Raw genomic sequence first — 21415 nt, 5'->3', positions numbered from 1 at the left:
AATATTAAGTAAAACCTTTACAGGTAACAGGTTTCAGGTACCCTTTTTTAGGATACTGACTCGTTTTCTTTTCAGAATCTTTCAACTTTATTTTTGCAAAACTAACTGAAAATGACTCTTCAGTACTTAATTATCTCATCAAGACTTTACACTATTTATTTGTATGACTTTACTTTATTCAATTTTTTTTTTTTTGGCACTATAAAACTATTCGATTGTAATAAATACACTTAGCTCTTTCTTTAATGTGAAATTACTTAAAAAGTACAAGTTATTATCTAAACTTCCATTTGTCGATATTATTTTTGCCCTAAATGTAATAAAAACTTGTCGGTAACCTTCATCCGGTTATTAGTTTACTTTAGCTTTATTTGTAGTTGGACAAATGGATGTTTTTGCTGACGATCACTCGTCAATAGATCTGGGTCGTTCGTTCAAACTCCTATAATACATAGCACTTTTACTTCGCGATCAGATCTGTATACATTTTTATTTATGATTCAAAATATAGTTTTATGTTTTAATTTTATTTTTATATTTCCTGCAACAACGTAATTTATTGCGATTTCTGCAAATATTGAATCAATTCTGTTTTATCGCTGTAAAATATTTATTGATATCGTATGCGTATGTCTATATCGTTAAATGTTTATATTATGAGAAATATATTCATATCTAAAGATTGAGACCAACCATGGAAAATCTTTATAGAGCTAAGTGACTAATACTTGTAACATTCAAAAAGAAATATTCTGCAAGACATGCAAAGAATGATATCAATGGAAAGTAATTCCGCCACACCCGGGTCACTGGATAATTTACACATCCAATTCATTCTTTTTAGGAGGCTTGTCAAACTATCTTGAATTTATAAAGATCTCAGATACTCAGTCCGCAAACTAAGATATCTGGTACATATATCAAGCACCATGATATACGACAAGTGCACCGCGGCTGTCGCAGGCGCACGGGTAAGGCGCGCTATGCGCTGGCGCAGCCTAATCGTCGCGTAACGGTGGCGAACTGTAAAGCTCGCCACGGACCGCGGGCCGCGTGCTAAATTTGCCGAAACACCGCGATCTCTAGCGGGAAAATCTTAAATCACTCTAAATTCGTGTCGATGCCCGCCCATAAACGGAAAACACAATATCATATGGTATCAAATATTTACGCGTGACACTGTTACAGCTTTTTTCTTATCGTCCCACTGCTGGACACATTAATCTCCACGCTTGCTCAATGCGGGTTGGTGATTTCAGACTTTAAAGTCCAGGTTTCCTCAAGATGTTTTCTTCACCTTTTTACCAGCCATTGGTGTCTAAGATATACACGTGATACTATCAAAAGCTTTATTTGAAGAGAAAAGCATAAGACGCGGCCATTACTAAGCCCAATATGTGAAGCCCGTTGAAACCTTATACGTCGTTTATAATTTCACATGCTAATGGTTGACGTCCTCTTAACCTTAATCATGAAAGCTTTATATAGGATTTTAAATGTCTTTATATTGCAGAAACTGGAAACAAGACAAACCACTTGATACGATATGCGAGCTAATTAACTTTTTATTTATGCAAACATGAAACAGGAAATATACATTTATAAAAAAAACTATGTGGTTTCAGGGAATGGGTGAAAACCTTTTCCAAGAAAATTTTATATACCTCTATAGTGTAAGTTAGCAGTCTAAAGTATGAAATAATAATGCACTAAGCACTTTCTACAGCAATTTATATTCTCAAATCAAGCGTAGTGTGACTAATTCAGGAATTATAATTATAAAGGATGTCTGGTTTCGAAACTTTTCGATACCAGTTTTACGTTATTTATCTAAGCTGTAATTTATTTTCTAACTAAATGCACTGATTGGTTTGTATTATTTCAGGTTCAAGCTATTGAAGGTTAATTTTAAAATAAAAATGCATGACCAATTGGTGAAATATGGTATTGGAAACCTGTTCAGCTAAAAATATTTTTCAAGTTCGTAAACTGTGACGAATGTGACGAGTGCAATGGAAGCAATTTACATAACAATATTCATAACATCATGCAATAAAATTCCTCGGCGGGGTTCATCATCCTGATCCTGCCATTAGCAAGAACATATCCGATATTAATTACGACAAGTTCGCGTGTCAGTAACGACGCATTCTGTTACCGCAACAATGAAGAATTGTTACTTCAATCCAATCATGTCACGCCATCAAACTATGAGATTTATCCCATTACGGTACCACTTGATAGATTTTCTACAGTTTATACTTGAATAGCATAAATTACCATTTATTAAACACTGTTATAACAACTGTAGCTAATTAAAATTTCATAATACATACAACATTGATTTAATGGTAGCTCAAAGAAAATGCCAAGTCGTAGTTGTTCGACGTATAAGTTTTTCAAAGTTTCCACAAACTGTCAGACACGTCCAACTCTTCGTGTACGCCCAACAATCAACACTTTAAAATAATAAACTATTTATCAGCTTCACACTCTACTTAAGGCCGCCCTGTTTTATTCGAGCCAAAGTATCCGTGACTTTCCACAGACAAAGGGCCATTAGCGAAAATGTCCGAGTCAACAATAGAACAAGCGAAACGGGAAATTGATGAATCCCTGGTTCTAAGCGCATTTTGCATGCGTCGCATCGGGCTGTCATTCCAGGAACCAAAGACCGGCTCGGCTTATCTCCGTCAGAAGCTGATGCTCATAGTGTCCGTCTGCGGTATCTGTTACCACGTATTCAGTGAAATCGTCTTCATAGGTCTCACGTTGTCTAATTCGCCACGAGTCGAAGATGTCGTTCCACTTTTCCATACTTTTGGCTACGGTGCTTTAAGTAAGTAACAACGTCCAAGTATAAACTGAAGTACCCGTCTGGCTATTCTATCTGTGTTCGAGCTACTTTCGAGAACGGTTACACAGGATGCGGTTTTCGCTATTTTATGAAGCGTAATCTTGAGAGAGTAAAAGATAATTAGCCACGATTTTAATGAAGCATGAAGTCAAGATGGTTTATGTTGCAACACGCTAATACATATATTTGCAGTCATGTTAAATTGAATTTTAGTAAATTACTTTCATCATATTTTTGTAGTCATTACCTTACATTTCTCAGGTATTGCGAAGGTATTTGTATTGTGGTATAAAAAAGACGTGTTCCGTCAGCTACTGAATGAGTTGGCAGGCATATGGCCGATGCCTCCGCTGGAAGAGGAAGCGCAAACCATTAAGAACAAGAGTCTCGCCGCTCTCCGCATCACGCATAGATGTAAGTATAGTTGCAATAGCTAATAATTACCCCATGTATGTGTGTAGCTATTTTAAGTGTGAACACAAGTTAATCTGGTCCACCATTTTATGCGACCTAGGCATCCATTTTTCATATGATCTTTATGGCTTTCTGATGGGAGAGTGTCACCTACAAAGTAAGTATGAATGTGACTCAATGTACAGTGAGTCATCGGAACAGGTTTGATACTCATAAAACCAAAACATTAAACCCCGCAATTTCGCGACTTCACCAAATCCGCAATCGATGTTATACTGTGACTGTGAAATTATAATTAACAGGCCCACAAGATATTTTAAGACTCATTAACATTCTCAAAAATGCAAGGGAAAGAAATGCACACCCATATTGATGGATCTTCTCAACATAAAGCGATAAGAACCTGTTAATAACCTATAATTCGAGTTCTCCTAATTAATAAAATTGTAATATGACTATTCCCAGGGTATTTCTTCATAAACGTATCAGGCGTATGGTTCTACAACTTGACGCCAATCGTCGTCTATCTATTTGGTCTGATCCAAAATAAAGATGATACGATCGGCTACGTATGGTCGTCGTGGTATCCATTTGATAAACACCAAACGCTTGCACATATCGCCGTTTATCTCTTTGAAATATTCGCAGGTAAGATTAGCTCTACGTGTCGAAGGAATTTATATTCAATCTTCTTTACATTAATTAGAAGAGAACTTTCTACTATCTTCCGTGAAGGCGTACTAATCACGTCTTGTTGCAATACAATTATTTTGGTCGACCTGTTATTGGCAACCACATAAATTCTCGACTCAAAGTCTAAATCTAGTTTGGACGTGTTGATGCTACAATAACCCTTCTAAAGACTACTTCTGCTTCTGAAATAGTGACCTCTACCACCATTTTAATAGCATTTAATAACTTAATCGTGTCTCTCTCCGCACTATCGTTCTCAGAGCAAAAAACACAATAATAGTACCCATGGAACATTTCTTCGAATGAAATATTTCTTTTATTGACATTGAGAGAGTGAAAGTCCTGATAATATATAGAATCATCTTAAGCCTCTATTATCGCATTGAGCGCCACATCGCTTTAGACGTAGTAAAGTAGCAATTAATATAGTTTGAACATTTGATTGCCCGCTCCGAGAGCTCGTACGAATGAAGATGTAAACGCGATCGCATGATGAACTCAAAACAAATATCGTTTAGCTGACAGCGATAAAATTATATGTTATTTTTGCAATTGGGTTGAGCTCGTTCATACTACATGCAACGCTCTAATTCGTCGCATTTGTACGTTTTATTACTAGAAATATTTTTTAAATCTCTGCGAAAGTGGGTATAGAGACAGTATAACTACTATAAATCAGTTTACATGTACACAATAACATAGAAATACTAGTACGTTTAAACGTGTAAGCACAATGACGAAGCTTATTTTGTAGGTCAAACCTGCGTTTGGATTATGGTCAGCACAGATCTCTTATTCTCAGCAATGGCCAGTCACATAAGTATACTGTTACGCCTACTTAAGCGAAGGCTGGAGGCAGTGGGTACAGGCGACGACGACCACTATCAGGAGATAGTGGGGAACATCAAGTTGCATCAACGACTTATAACGTAAGGAAAAAAACAAAGAAGTAGCAATCAAATTAGTTCAAAACGCAGGCCATAACAGTTCAGCATGTTCTACGACAGGTTAATTTACAGAAACACGTTTAAATACTCATTTAGGTACGAATGTTTACCCGGCCAAATCGTGTTCTTGGGTCAAAGAATCCAAACATTCAAAACACATTATAAGAGTTTTCCGTTTTACCGTAGCACAGGCTTTACTTGCGTAAGTAACGTTTTTAGGCCTTTTGAGACGTGATGGACATAAAAAAGTATATTTCTAAAGTTTTTTTCGGGTTATTGTGAGTTTTTTATGGATTCCAGATACTGCAACGATTTAGAGAACGCTTTCTCCTTGTCGAACTTCGTGAATATTATGTTGAGCTCCGTCAATATCTGCTGCGTGGTATTCGTTATTGTGGTTGGTATTTCCTGCACGCGTTTGATTCATAGTGAACCTAGAAATGTACTACAATTGATAACAATAATTGAACATTCTTATCAATTGTGGTTGCCCTCACGTTTTGGCACAATACGTGCAAATGCGTATGTTGTATATTTCTCTTGGTCAGTTGCTATTTGCCACTAATAATAGTTTTCACTTTTCAGCTCCTAGAGCCGTTTATGGCCATAAGCAATAAGCTGTTTTTGGGCTCAGCTTTAATTCAAATTGGGATGCTTTGTTGGTACGCTGACGACATTTTCCATGCGGTTAGTTCTTTACTATCATTTTATGTTAGGTATTTACGCGATTCTAAATGGTCAGTCAGCATGCTATATATTTTTTTAAGCTGATTCAGCTACACCATTTCTCGTTTCTTTTTACCAAAAACAAGATCTAAATAGGCTGTATTTAGCATCGCTACACGGCAATTTAATATCTTGAGATGAATTCAAAAGATTGAGTCTTTCACCGAAATATTTTACGAGAATATGATGACAAGCTTTGATTTCGTTGAATTCTGCAAAAACTTTTTGTAATTGGATATCATGGAAGGAATCACGTATGACATGGTTACATAAATACGTTTTGGGCATTACTACAAAAAATGCAGTGTGTTTTCGAAAATTTTCTGAAGAAGTCATAAGCAGTAGGTACTAGTATAATCTGGCACTTTTAAGTACCGGATTTCTCTTATCCTTAATTACATGAAAATATATTAAAATCAATGTATTTGGTATAGAATGCTGATGTGGCGGCAGCGGCTTACAATAGTGGATGGTACCGTACCAATCCTCGGTGTCGCCGCGCCCTCCTTTTCCTTATAAAGAGGTCAGTTATGTCCGATACAACCTTTTTGGTGTAAAACGAGATAAGCACTGCTTTTATTAACATTTTTTTATTAATATTTCAGAGCCCAAAAACCTATTGCATTCACAGCAATGGGATTTACTAATATAACCCTCGTTACTTATTCAGCGGTGAGTGTTATTTATTTTTATAGTCTGCAGTAGAATGTGTGCGACTGCGCGTGTAATTTTATTTGAACAAATAAATGAGATCTGTGGCTATCAAGAATTTCTAAGAGAAAAGCTTTTCCGAGTAAAACGTTAAAGAACTGTGAACTCGTGATGACTTTACAGTTCCAGGAATAGGTAGAAAAAGATGCATTTTTCGAGATATGCATTTTATTTTTATCAAACGCACTTTCACTATCGCCTTAATACCAAACTTTAAACCACAATTCTTTGGGAACTGAATTGTACACACCTACGAACGATTGACATCACTTCTATGATCTCACCTTAAAGCTATCCAATAGACATAGAAAACGATAAATACATTACCAAAACTTAAAAGCCGTTTAAGGTAAAGCTTTAAAAATAATAATCCTATATAACTGATTATAAGCAATTTATTAACACTATATTATAACAATAGTTTTGTTTCTTGTCATGCTTAAAGGCTTAAAGTGCGAATGCTGAATTATTGCTATTTATTGTATTTTGTGATTATAGAAGTCTAAATCTGATACTTAATCACGAGGATCTAAATAACTATCTTTTCTTCTTTCAGATTCTGACGAGATCATATTCATATTTCGCATTACTGTATACCATGTACAGTGATGATTAGATACTGCTAACATTTCCAATAAGCGTATAATAATATAGATAAAGCTGTAGATATGTAGATAAGATGTATCAATAGATGTCGTTTCCCGTAATCATGCACACGGACTTATCTTAGAGATATTACTGACCTCCTTGCAAATACATTTACAACCTTACAACCATAAACTTCTTAGATCATTAAATAAACATAGGCAAGGAAATGGCAAGGAAGTCATAGACTATCGCAATTTATTGTAAAAATAAGGTTTTAAGTGGCTTACGGACGTAGGCTGTCATAATCGAATTTTCAAATTCTTTATTGAAATTTTCTTCAATAAAAAAAAGTATTATGAAATATTAATTTTTCAACTCGCAACTTAAAATACGGTTACTAGAAGTAATAGGTACAGAAGTTCGTACGCATCATGCGTGCCTAGCGAGTTACCTATAAATGGGATTCGCTACAAGGTCGGAATAGCATGTCCCACCTGGACCAGCTAACAGATTCCATAGAGAGCCATCAATTACCGAAAGTATCGATATTGGAAAGGGTCATTTCAAGTAGATTTCCAAAAATCATGCGTAGATCTGAACATACGTACGGGGAACGGGATCGCTCAAGCAGGCTCCTTGGTCAAGATTCAAGCAGATTCGGTGAAAGGAAGGCTTATTCGGCACCAAGGTTTGGTCATCCGAATCTTATCCCTGGTTCCCGATCAAGTCGCTTCTACAATGTACAAGTGGAAGACAAATCGTGCTCGCCTACATCTCGTCGGTCAAAGCTTCTCACCGAGAGTCACCCTAGCATCAAAACAAGACTATCGAAAAACTCCAAAACATGTGAGGGATTGAACCCGGTAATAAGTTTTAACGAAATTCTGCATTTCTTAATTTACGATATTATCTAGTTAAAGATTATTTATCGTAGGCAATTTACCGCTTAGATATATGAGAATAATATGTTTAAAGATTAATCAATGTACCTACACTACTAAGACTATATTAAGAATACCCCAAGCGCAAAAAACTTTATGAATGTTTTTATTTTTATTATCAATCCTTAGGAGAGCGGCGAAGACGATGATGATCTTGATGATGATCACATACATTTACCAAAACTAAAACCCAAGGAAGCAGAGTTCTTACAATATGTTGCCGAAGATGACATCCCAGGCCTTACAAAGTTTATGGAATGCGTATGTTTTGCGACTGAACTGAATGTGAACTGCACAAACTTTCAGGTTAATAACAACAGTAATGTGATGCTTGAAGCTCATTTACAAGTAAATAACCAATAAAATTATTTTTTTCACCTTTTAGGGAGTGTCGGCGCTCCACATAGCCATACAAAACAGATCCCATCAGATGGTTGAATTTCTCTTGAAGCTTCCGTATCTGGAGATCGGTGACGGTGTATTGCAGGCGATCCGCTGTAACGATATACGAATTGGGGGTGAAAATAATGCAGTTCTTACTTTGTCATTAAGAAGGATTTTCGTTTTCTGACTAAGTGAATTTATTTACAGAGATTCTGTTGGACGCTCAGCAGAAAATATCGCCGGGATTAGAGTTCGCGGGCGCGGCTCACTCGGCGGACTTCCCGCCACACGTGACTCCGCTCATCCTGGCAGCTCAGATGGGGCATTACGAGATAGTCTCGTGTCTCATAAGTCGAGGACACACGATCAACCGTCCTCATTTAGCTAACTGTCCGTGTGGTTGCTGCAGGTGAGATTTAAACGTACTTACAGTTACCGGCGTATGTAATCCGTATCGGAATATTGTAATTCGACAGAAATGAGCTCAGGTGGTTGGTACACGAGCGAAATATTCTATAACACGTCGTACTCTGGAAAATGTCATTATTATTAAAATGTATATTTTGTTCAATTTTTGTTTTCAGAAAGTACCTTTCAGTAAAAACATTTGTAATTAAATAAGACAACACTACCTGCATGAAGAGTCTTATGAATACTTATTGATCTAGCTAGAATCACCCCCAACTGAGATTTTTAATCTTGTTTCTATCTTTTCACTTAGTTGATTGAGGATTTTCATACGGGCTCAATTTTTATATTCGTTTTCATTGTGTTTACTTTCTTTTAACAGGGGGGGTTGTTCGCATGACGATCCTTTACACGAGAGCAGCATGCGACTATCGCAGTACCGCGCTATCGCGTCCCCAGCTTACATGGTGCACGTATCCTCGGACCCCGTGCTGACCTCGTTCTGCCTCGCTGCCGAACTCGCAGAAAACGCTGCCACTTACAGACAATTGGCTGCAGCCTATCTACAGGTAGCCGATGACGTCAGCGCGTTCGCCGTTGACCTCATAGGTGAGTGCTTTCTCTGAAAAAACGAAAACTTGCAATATTAGAAACTGCATAATCTTTTTCGTTTTGAATAGGATGTTGTCGAACCGCTGAAGAAGTGGAATTAGTTCTAAAGCAAACTTCGGGATGTAAGGGACGTCGACACTTCGTATTACCACGGTTGCTCATGGCTGTTGACTACAAACAGAAGGAATTTGTCGCTCATCCCAATACTCAACAGGTACAGTTAACGACACTAGTCTATCAAAAACCTTCATATTTCGGACTTAAGTGATTCTGTGCAGTCCAGGCTATTTTGTAAACTTTATTTTGTTTTGCAGATCTTAGTGTTTATTTCGTAATTTTGATTGTATCTGTTGACTTGGTGACAGTCCTAATAACTTGATATTTTTAAGTTAAGTATAAGCATGTTTTAAGTATTGTAAAACAATACTAAATCATTATACTTTTCAGGTGCTAGAGTCTTACTGGCTTGGTAATTGGGAAGGTTGGAGAACCAAATCCTTGTTCGCAAAAGCTGGTACATTTCTAATACGAGTATTCATTACTCCAGTCATGCTTATAGTTTGCATGGTGAGCAAATCATTTTCGTTTTTGTTCACGCTATTGAGTGTGTGTCTAATTAGAGTGTTTGTAGGTAGCGCCGCGTCATCGCCTCGTAGCACATTGGCAGATACCGTTGAACAAACTGATTACTCACGTCGCCGCATACTTCGTGTTCCTTGCCCTAATCTTCTATATTTCTAATCAAGATAAATTTTGTCTGAAGCGAGGACCCCCAAACACAGGTTTGCGATTTACTTTCTAATGACGCTGATGAGATGCTTTGTCTAGATTATCAGAATTAATTGCACACGATACCCAGGTTGCGGGTCGATAACGTATCATTATGTGCTACAGTTACCTAGTAAGATGCAGTAAGGCATCGCTTTACTATTTCAGAAGATCACAAATATTTTAAAAAATAGTGGTCTAAATAAAACTTCTCTCGTGTCCTAGGTGCGGAGGCTCCACTGATTTTGTACGTGTGTGGCTATGCCTGGTCAGCTCTCCGCATGATCGTCATGCAAGGTCCATACCGGTACTTCACCAAGATGTGGAACTGGACTGAGATCATGATGCTCACTCTGTTCACATTAACCTTCGTATTTTGGGTGTTAGCTGCCATCGACGTTGCCATTTATGATGAGGAGGATTTAGGTAATATCTATGCTGATGTGTTAACGTGTTTGTATTTACTTGCTGGTATTAGGGGGTGCGAGTGGCAAGGAATGTTTGTGAATTTACATATAGACCATCTCCACGTATTAACGCGACAAAATTATGACTGCTTCGACACATCATCGACCCTTATCGCCTCTATCACCCTTGAACTTTGAAGACACATATCTGGCAGAGTGCATTCCAATAAAATTTCTTGCATTTCGGTTCAAAGACGATAAACTAGTGAACCTACTGCTTTTGCTGGTCGCAAAGCGTAATTACTTTAAGTATTAGATGTCAATGCTCCGCATAGATAGATATCGCTGGCACTTCTGCTCTGCCCTAAGTAGAAAATAGTTACGTGAGATAAGATAAATAAGCTTACAGTCTTAGTAGCTAATAGTGTGTAATAGGAGGACCGAAGGTATGTACAGTATACGCAAAGAATTTTGCAATAGAACATTTAGTTTGACCTTTACAGAACGCAAATTTTGGTCTCAGCACGACCCGACTTTATTAGCCGAGGGCACGTTCTGCCTGGCGACTATATTCGCTTTCTTCCGACTTATGTTCCTGTGCCAGTTGAACTACCATCTAGGGCCGCTGCAGGTATGCTGATTTTACATTTAAATGCCGCATTGATTCTATGTAAGAATGCCCTCGTTAGAAAATGTTGCTAACATACCTTTATTCAAATTAGTTCTCCTTGTTTGGTTTTACTGTTTCAAGAGCCCTCTCTATGCAAGCATGTAGCTAACGTTCTATAAGATATATTAGTTCTACTTTGACCAGCAACGGACATGAAGCATCGATACGCAATCGATGCGCACTTCAATTGCTACAAGTACAGTTACTTTGCAGGTATCATTAGGGAAAATGACTATCGACATTTACAAGTACATAATAATATTTGCAATAATTATAAGCGCATTTACCGCTGGCCTCGCGCGTTTCTATCAATATTACGACGGCATGGTATACGAAGATGAATTCGGAATGAAGACTGTACAGGTAAGCTAGCGAAACTAAATGACCCGATGACCCTAGCATAAATGTCCTGAATAAACTATTTGAATTTTAAATATTTCAACCGTCAAATTGAACTTTAACCTGGCGAGACAATAACGGTGCTTAATAGTCGTTATGATATTCCACGCATGTTATTTTGAAACAGAAGTTAACAGAGTAGGTTAACACCAAATAAAAACTTCATGGCGCAAGTTAGGCAGTTAAAACCTTACGGGATTTTTATTTTCTTCAATGTAGATGTTTCAACACTCATGCTTTCTGTTTGTGCTTCTAAGGTTAAGGTCAGACCTTCATGTATCTCGGTCTTACTAAAACTAAACGTACTAAAATAAGGCGTTTGTGTTGTAGCGGAACTTACGACCTCTCTGCTACGTCGCACATTTGAGTTTAAAGTTCAGCCGATTTACTAGTTAGACTCGATTTACAGTGTAGGTCATGTCTCCTGGTTTATATTTGTTACTTGTAAACTGCGTAGCGACAGTAGCGAAAAAGCCATAAACCCAATGTTAAGGCGATAGGTACGAGCTTTCGCGTTCAATCATTAGTTCACATTGTCTGCAGCTTATTTCACGGATCATTGCAACTTACAAAGAAACGTTTACTGTTATTTTACATTAGTTGTTGAACAAAAACCGGATGATCTGCCTATGTAAAACATTTACATCGGTTCCCATGACTCAAGAATGTGCTTTTGTTATAAAAATAAACTGCTTTACATCAAATTAAAGAATTACGTTGCATTGAACCTTACTCTTTCAGGTATCGTCATTCACAAGTTTAACCGATACTCTGAACACTTTATTCTGGGCTTTGTTTTGTATGGCTCCTTTGGAAAGTGCCGACGTGGTGCTGGAAAATACGCGGGACCACGCAGAAAAGGCTCATGAGAATAGACATTCGTACACGGAACGTATCGGATACTTTTGTTTTGGATGTGAGTGGAAATTTCATTTTATACCTACTAGTGCTGCATTTGGAAATCAGTTCGAGCAGGCCTACGTTTAGAAGAGTCGCACGTCAGGTTGAAACGTTGAAACTGTAACCTCGTGCCTCAAAGTATTAGGAATCATAATTAGCCTATGGTCGGCCATTGTAGCTGGGGGAGGCCCAATCAGCACCTACCATCCCGATCTTGTTAGTGGAACTTAAGGCAAAACAATATAGGTACATGTATGTTATTATTATGATTCCATCATCTTCGACTGTTAGTAGGTTCCATGAGTAAACAATGAATTTCGGATTATTATTTGTTTACAGGTTTCGAAGTTATATCCGTAATAGTTGTTCTGAACATGCTCATAGCAACTATGTCCAACACATTTCAAAAAGTAAACGACAATGTTGACATAGAATGGACGTTCGGAAAGACTGAGGTTAGTTTAAATGTTATCCCGTATTTCTTTATTACACATTACTACGCCGACCGCCTCATATTGGTGAGGAGGTATATAATTTTAAAGCATTTATGTAAATATCGTTGTTTTCAACAAGATTCCTTCAAGTAATAAGGAAAGGAAGACTGAATACGTAGCTAGGATAGCACAAAGGAGAGAATGCTATTGTATCAGTTAATTTTATAACGTACGCCATATATGTTTGTATTGAAATGTTAATACCAAACTGCATACAAAGCTATATTTTGTTACAAACTCATTGTTTTGTTGTAAATACTTAGACATTTGAAAAATTTACACAGGTTCCCGGAAACCATAGAAATGTGATTTTTCTTCGAATTTTGAAGCACTCAATAGGTACACAGTCACATCCACTGTAACCACGGGAATCTTGGCCCTTACATAGATGAAATACCTTTTATGATAGACACAAACGACAAAGAATCTTTGTGTGAGACCGCGCCGCTGCAAATCAATTACAGAAATGGACCCAGGCTGTTAATTAAAGTTTGTAATGTCTTGTCGCTAGGAGACACTTATTTCTGAATGCTAGATTTATATATTCTTGCAATAGCATTTGCAAGACTATTTTATGGGTGTCTAGTCTATGCTTTTTATGAAAACTATTTTTTTTATTGCCAAAAAAATATCGAAAAAATACTGCGAAATTACGAAAAAATACCTACTTTATTTAAAGGTGACATCAGATTGGACCACCACCGTGAACTGTGATGACTTAATTGTTTGTGAATTGCCGATTGAAGGGAAATAGTTAACTGTGTAGGTGACTTCAAATTCATGAAAAAGTTTAGGTCAACGACCTCGTGGGTGGTTGCAAGCTAGCTATAAAACTTTATTGTTCCTTCACTTCTCTGAGTTCTGTTTTCAGCTAAGTATGGATTAAGTATAGTATTCGTAATGTGAAACCAATGCGGAAATTGCCGTTACGACCGAAGTAATAGGCGTCCTAATGGAAAACATTCTACTTTTGGTATTAACATCGTAGGCTAAGTGCCATGGAGGTGCGAAAATCTTGGAATGATTTTGTTGACGTTTTTATTTAATTCCAGCGTATTTTTTAGGTCTTATTAAATACAAACTAGCCTTTGCAAAAGTTTATCTGCATACATGCAGGTACAATATGAATATGACTAACATACATACCTAAGTGCGTTCTAAGTCTGGACGCACACATTCGGTTTCCGGATTCGGTTTCCTGATCAGCAATCCGACATTTACGTGCTCTCCGATGCACAGGTAAATATTCATTTAAACATTGATGGACAGAGATCCAATGCATTCATTTGTTTCCAGGTATACATAGACTACATGCTGCAGACCACACTGCCGTCGCCTCTGAACTTAATCCCCACGGCTGCAGGTGTGGGTAGCCTCGTAGAGTGGATCCGAGCTCGACGCAATCGCAGCCAGGGAGTCTGCGCTCGGTGGTCTCCTCAGTACTGCTGTTATATTGTTCGTATCAACTCTAGTCTTATAGATACAGGCAGCTTCAAAATTAGCTGAACATAGTGAACATATGAGTCGATAACTTACCAGAGTATTCATCTACTCTTTTTGAAGATATTAAGTAAAGCAGGTTCAGATAATTTTGGCACTTGTATTGTCAAGAAATAATGACACTTTTGAAAATATTGATTGGTTCAACTACTTCTGACGCTGATCGTACCCAAATACCCTGTACTAAAGGAAGGTGTCATAGAGAGGTACTTATAATGCATGGGCACAAAGTTACCGTTTCATAACAATATTCCCATAGAAAAGTAACGCAACTAACGATAAATACCCGTATCAATGAATCGATGAATAATTTTACTTAATTCACAAAACAGACAATGGGACATTAATTTCCATTATCCCGTTGAAAATGATTTATTCGTTTATTAACTTCGTGTTAATAGACACCAATGAAACTGTAACAAGAAAATCGTGCTTGGTTACTTGACGTAGTAGAAGATACAATTCTATATAGATAGGTACAGGCCCCTTATTCGCTAACTCCACTGACAGCTCGCAGATATCATCAATTGGTAAAGTGTACCTACATTAGTAAATTGTCAAACAGCTATTTTCTTATTCGCTAACGCCAGTTACCAAATGAGATGACGTCATCAGGCTGATATCCACCATGACTCATTTTGACAGCTGTTTCTGTATCGATAAACGTTATATTGCGATTCCGTAAGCCCAGTGGACATAATGGATAATGGATAAAAAAATAGAGCTGTCAAATTGTCATCGTAGTTTTGGCGTCAGCAACCGTGTAACGATATCCACCGATATCCACTTCATGCGATACAGAATACCAATGTTTTGAACTTATCGGTTGACATCAAAGTTCCGATGACAACTGAGGCCAGTTGACATCTGAGAATTCGAAAGTTAGCGAATAAGCCAGCAGGTGTTTAAGGGTTTATTATTTAAATCGGCAATTCATAGATTTCATTATTTTTAATTTTTGACACAAAACTGCATTGCAAAGTCAAAGTCAAATGTTATTTCAAATAGGCCTTTGCAGGCGCCTATGAAACGTCACTAATTGCACGGTTCCAAAAACTTCGTCTCATGGAGAAGAAGCGGCAAGAAAATCCATAGACACTCTTTTTTTAATAGTGACAAACATTCTATTACACAACAAATTAATAAAGTTATGTATAAAATGCAATGCATTCTATGTGGCCAGTGGGTAAAGGACCAACCTCTCAAGTATGAGGGCGCGGATTCGATCCCAGGTCAGGCACCCAGACCCCAACATATTTGGGAAAAAGGCTCGGAGGATGTGGATGTGCATTCTATTAAATTCCTAATTTGTTTTTACAGGAGCGTGATGTAGAAGCACCGAATCATAAGGAGTATCCAGCCCTGATGTCGGTTCTGGTACAGCGGTACTTCAGAGACAAGGATTGTTCACTCCTGACTGCTAACCGGATCGAGAGCGAATTGGCGTCTATGCGCAGAAACCTTGCTTGTATCAGGGTTCCTCGTCCAGTTTAAGCAGTTTTCCTTTGTTTTTGCTAAGTTTAGGAGCAGGACTGGCTTCTATGTGTATTTAAGACTTCTTATATTAGAAGTGCATGCCGTAAGAATGAAAGCCTTTTCATTGAAGTTTAGCATTCCTGCTAACTTGTCAACCAGTCTAGGTTTAGTCCCTGGGTTCAAAATGTTAATTCAGTGGTATATTATAATTATTCTGGTCTCTTATACGAAATAACTTTATCGATAAGATTTATCATTAGTCTTACGATATGTGCGCCTATTTGTTATTTATTTCGCTAAAAAAATAAAATTCATAAATAATGCTTCAAAATGTTTTAATATAGTATTTGTAACGTTGGATATAATATATTATTTACAACTTATGTTCTAACTAGAATATTTGACATGCATACACTGTTTTACGATGAAGATTCTCATGAGCTCACTTACGTAGACAAAAACTAATTTTATAATTCGGTAATGGTTTACGATAATATCTTCAGCCATGCGTCCTCTGGCACGTTTTTGGCTATTCGCTTTGATCAATACGAAAATGAGGTTTCTATCTATGTATGAGTTACGAATTTTTGCGAGGTGGTGACACACATTTGATGTTTAGCTAACTGAATATTTCGATTACATATGGCTACAGATATTTCCGTTAAACAGTACCAATGATACTGTATAAAATCATCCGTTATCGAGCAAAAGCCACGTCACTGTACACGAGTTGCACTCATAGACAATCCTAGACACATCCACGGTTCCCGCGCATCGGCCTCCGATCACATGCGCACGTGGAACTTTCCCGCCTTCGTAACGTACTTTACGCCCTTGAAGGGCTTGTACTTAGCGCCGTACATGTCGAGGCGGCTCACTCTGAGCCCGCTGACTGCCAGCTGAGGAATCGTGAAGTGTACGTTGATGCTCGGGTTGGCACCTGATGTATCCGCCCCTGTGGCTACTGATACCTGTGAATTCATAATAAACTCTTTTGCAAAAAAAGCGGGCACCTAAGCGAAATCTTAGTTTTAAGGACTTTACGTGTATTTCAAAGGGTTTTTATGATTGTAGTATGTGTCTAGCATCAAAAGGGTTAGCCAAGCATGCGTGAGAGTGTATTCTAAATTTGAATTTTGTACAATTTCTAAGAAATTGGTTAAACCTTGTTTTGGACTAATTGCTGGCAGAAAGTTCGTCGGTGTTTTGAGAAGTTTTTGAAGTGATTTTCAGAAAAATGATAATGCAGTTTTAATAAATGATTAATGTACCTTTTTGTTAGATCAAAACATTTTTGAAAAACTATGCGTATTTGATAAAATTTTCACCTGCTCTAAATGGGCTATACTGATGATTGATGGCAATGTTAAGAGTTTCGGTATTTTAGTGTAGAGCGTTCTATTGTTTAGATATTGTACCCACGTGTTCTAAAATATCGCTTTTTCATAAATAAACACTATTTAGAGCAGTATCAGTACTTTGGGCTGTGACAAAACCAATTTAAAGTAAGCAGTGCCGATCACCATGACCAGACTATATTTGTGTAAAATAAATTGAGTAAATGCCAATTAGGTGAAACAAAAATATACTCACAGTTCCTCTAATATTAGGCAGTTTCGGCAGCTCTATGCGGCCTATATCCCATAGTAGCACCTTACTGACAGGATCATAAGAATATTTGCCCTGATTTGCAGTCAGAGAGCAGTTCAGCACACACTTTGGCATACAGATCTCTAATGCTACATCTGGAAAGAATGAACAAAGATGCATATAAAGTATTGATGATTTCATAACTGGCAAAGCTGATATAACAATGTCATATTGTACTTTTCTAAATGATAAATAAAAAAGGCTAGTTGATATTACTACTATAGATAAAGAGCAATAGACAGATCGACAATCGAGTGATTTTTAGCGAAGACAAAAAGAAAAAACATCAGTTGAGTTACTTTTTCATGAGTGAGTAAATGTGCGGCTTTCCTCAACTCTAAATTTATGGTGCATCACCAATTTAAAGTAAGCACTCGATATTTATGGTGTTCCTTCATTTTGATTAAAATATTTTTTTAAATATCGCGGGCTGTGTTATGAATGTTGTGTGTAAATTATGAGGCCGCTACTGACCGACCACATACAGCCATCTATCCCGCATTTCAAATCTATCAAAATTTGGTAGGATCCTAAATCTATATTACTACAGAAAACGATCCTTACTTTCCAAAGTCCTTCCCATAGTTTGCTTAGGTCCAACAGTGAGGTCTAACCGTCCCTGGTCTCCGTTAGACCGGAGCGTGAGGTTGTGTCGCACGTATATCGGTATTGCCACGACGCTCTGAGATCCGATGTGGTACGACATCAGTCTGAAGTTACCGTCCGGCGGGATGAATGATAGTATCCTTTCAGACTGGAATAAAAATATTTAAAAGGTATATAGACATTCTTTTAAAAAAAATATTAGATATCTGACTTTCAATATTATACATAAAACCATCTCCCAAACTCTAACAAATACTATGCTGAAAACCGCGTCAAATGATTTCAGCCAAACGTGAGATATTCGCTCAGAATCATACAAAACATACATACAGGTCAAACTGAGAACCTCCCTTTTATCATAAAGTCTGGTAAAAAAAGTGTCGACGCGATTTAAAATTAAGTCAAAAACAATTGTAGGATAGGCTGTCGCATCGCAGTTTATGTATCAGTTAAGAAATCATCACTTACCTCCCATCGTTTGAATCTCACACAAGGATGGAATGAGACATCGTCGAACAGACGCGGGTTTACAAACGTAAGGGTTAGATCTGGCATCCCACTCAACTTTATACAACAGTCAATCTGAAATTTAAAAAAAGAATATTCAATCAATATTTTTTTGGCTGGAAAATATGTCAGTCACTATTGGGCTACACCTTCATGGCATAAGCTGGAGTCCTTTTTACTATAGTTTATAATATCTATACACATGAATACAGTACAATAAAGAAGAAAATTTTTTTTTGTACCCTAAAGGCTCTGAAACTACTGAACCAATTTGAAGAATTATTTCACTGTTGGAAAGATACATAGGCTAAAATTTTATCTGGGCTCTACATTACTACGGTTATTACCAGTACGGTAAAAAGGTGCCCCGTTGCGGATGAAACAGCAGGAAAATAGTTAATACATAATATTTAGCTTATACCAATATACAATACAAGAACAAAATAACTTACATAACCCTGTATTTCAGCAGATACAGTAGCACCACTCTTGTCTATAATGGCGTCTACTTCTTCTACAACGTCGAAGTATGCCTCGTTGTTCGCATACTTGACGCCTGAGCGACGCCATGGCACGTTCGACAGCTGCCCGGATGGCAGTATTGAAGATACGCTAGAAAGTTAAAATTAATAATGTAAGGAGCAAAAATTTTGCATCTAACACTTGTCTTAAAATTTCCTGAATGGTTTGGGTGTTATTGTGAATGTTCATGATATAAGGATAATGTCTAGTTGTGATACCTAATTTTTTTGTGCCATAAGAATTTAACGCAAAAGATTTTAAAGTGATTTTGGAGTCAGCTCTTAATTCTAGGAATCTCTACAGATAAAGAGTATTTACACCTCATAAGGTGTAAAACACATACTATGCATATAACATATGCAGCTAACTATGATTAAAACTGTCACATTAGTTAGTCAAAACTGGCCTTATCCAGTTACGTTACTTACTTAGATTTTCCAGTAACAGTATTCGCAATAGTCCTTAAAATATTTGGTGGTTTTATCAATTCCTTGAGAATATTACTCTCTGTAGCCAGAGGGAAGCCATTGTCAAGCATCTCATCTAGCAACTGGAAATAAAACCAATATTATGTAGAAATTATTAATAATGTTAAGTACTTGGTTTCAGAATTTCGAAAATGAATTCTTACCTCATAAACAACTACATAGTTTTCCTTAATTATAGTCTCAGTACAGTCTGAAAAATAGTCCTGAAAAACAAAAGTAAACCTCAATTATTCTTGTATTATTGAAAATTTTTAATAGTGTTTTACATCATTTAAAATATGTGATACATCTGAGCACACAAGCAATGAGTTACATATAATTACTTTTTTAATCGTTTATTAGCTTTCATCTAAGAGGTACAACAGGATTTTCAACATCCTCATTTCTGCATACTTACTTGGAATGTATCAACCACTCTGTGCAAGAACTCAATCACAAACAATGGAGCCACTTCTTGCATGCAGACCGCCACCAGGGCCACACCACCTCTCTGGATTGATATCAAGTAGTGATGGGGTGCGGCCAAAACGGGCGGAACATCCTAGAAACAACATCAAACTTTCTAATGTACATATAGAACTTTATTGTTATGTATTGTTGTGCCCTTACGTTAGGAGAAGCCCGCTGTGCCTCCAAGTAGTAGTCACATACTGATCTTGGCACTACACTTCGCCAATGCTTCTCTAAAAACACATCCCTGAAAGAAATGACATAACTCAGCTCAGTATTTGTGATTGCATTTCAGATTTATGGGTTTAGTACCAGATTAGATGAATGGACTGAATTTACAGATTAGCTTCTGTGCTTCTTATAATTTTAGAAACATTAGAGAACTATTTATTCAACCAAATTCAACAGGCCTTATTTATAATTGTCTCACTGAGCATTTGTTAAAAATTAGGATGTACGGCAGGTGCTGGAACTCGCGACCAATTAAAGCTTTGTGAATTTGAAATTAAAATAATCTCCAATACAGGTTTGGGATGATAATAATCGGAATTAGGTGTTTGTTACAACAAAATACCTACCCAGATGGGTTTATTATAAACAAGCTGTGAATCATTGTAGCCTTTTAACAGAGATTGAGCTCGATGCTGAAAGATCCGAGGGTTAGTAATATATTTAAAGGAATATGTGCAGTTGTAACTTAGTTGTTTAATTTCGACATTGCTCTTGTTTTACAACCAGTCCACTTCACCAATTCACCATAGCAATTTTCTGTCTGTCAGTGTCAAACAGACAGAATGCGTGTATTGTCATTTTATTCCACAGATAAACAAGAATAAGAATTATTTATTTGCCAATAATGTAGGTGTACAGAAGAAGCGAAGCTGGACGATATTCTGTTTGCTGTTCAAATACGATGATCAACTTAACAGCGTGGTTCTATCAGAAAACAATAAACTTTGCTCTGTGTATAATCATATCTTTTCATCAAATATTTGAGTCCTGCCTTAATCTTCAGTGTATTTTGTTATTTTGTAAATGAAAGTGTCAGTTTTATTCGTTATCTGTAACATGCATTAATGTCAGTTCCACGTGTATTCTGGTACTGAATTGAAAATATTAAATGATATGATACACATTAAAATGTGACCTAAAACCTTTCTTATTTTGAACTAAACTACATACTGTTTAGAATTCTTATTAAACTCAGTTCTTAAGGAACTGACCTACTCAATATATAGAATAGAACACAAAATGTGAATGAGGCCTCAAGCCATACAACTATTGTATAAAGTATGAA

General features: G+C 37.0%; 3 protein-coding genes across 3 annotated transcripts; 2 read left to right on the top strand and 1 right to left on the bottom strand.

Annotated features, from left to right (window-relative positions):
- The first annotated feature begins 1876 nt into the window (after positions 1-1876).
- Positions 1877-7010, top strand: LOC110384020 (odorant receptor 4). The gene is made up of 9 exons (XM_064034725.1): positions 1877-2839; positions 3119-3271; positions 3737-3919; positions 4719-4893; positions 5212-5308; positions 5497-5598; positions 6072-6160; positions 6243-6309; positions 6905-7010. The coding sequence occupies exons 1-9, from the start codon at positions 2569-2571 to the stop codon at positions 6962-6964; spliced, it is 1197 nt and encodes a 398-aa protein (XP_063890795.1). The 5' UTR covers positions 1877-2568; the 3' UTR covers positions 6965-7010.
- A 411-nt stretch (positions 7011-7421) lies between these two features.
- Positions 7422-16449, top strand: LOC110384028 (short transient receptor potential channel 4). The gene is made up of 15 exons (XM_021345055.3): positions 7422-7799; positions 8007-8183; positions 8263-8395; positions 8469-8670; positions 9052-9278; positions 9350-9495; positions 9729-9848; positions 9913-10063; positions 10275-10475; positions 10960-11087; positions 11340-11489; positions 12267-12441; positions 12765-12880; positions 14216-14374; positions 15740-16449. Exons 1-15 carry the CDS (start codon positions 7422-7424, stop codon positions 15911-15913), a joined length of 2637 nt encoding a protein of 878 aa, XP_021200730.3. The 3' UTR covers positions 15914-16449.
- Positions 16214-20903, bottom strand: LOC110384034 (AP-3 complex subunit mu-1). Its single transcript, XM_064034724.1, has 10 exons — positions 20697-20903; positions 20278-20365; positions 20066-20209; positions 19812-19871; positions 19609-19730; positions 19111-19270; positions 18620-18733; positions 18110-18299; positions 17489-17640; positions 16214-16866 (listed from the first exon to the last, which is right to left on the bottom strand). Exons 1-10 carry the CDS (start codon positions 20729-20731, stop codon positions 16681-16683), a joined length of 1251 nt encoding a protein of 416 aa, XP_063890794.1. The 5' UTR covers positions 20732-20903; the 3' UTR covers positions 16214-16680.
- Between the last annotated feature and the right edge of the window lie 512 nt (positions 20904-21415).

Source organism: Helicoverpa armigera, chromosome 5 (genome assembly GCF_030705265.1).
Source record: "Helicoverpa armigera isolate CAAS_96S chromosome 5, ASM3070526v1, whole genome shotgun sequence".
NCBI lineage: Eukaryota > Metazoa > Arthropoda > Insecta > Lepidoptera > Noctuidae > Helicoverpa > Helicoverpa armigera.
The sequence above is the reverse complement of the archived record's forward strand: the minus strand, read 5'-3'. Positions and strand labels throughout refer to the sequence as shown.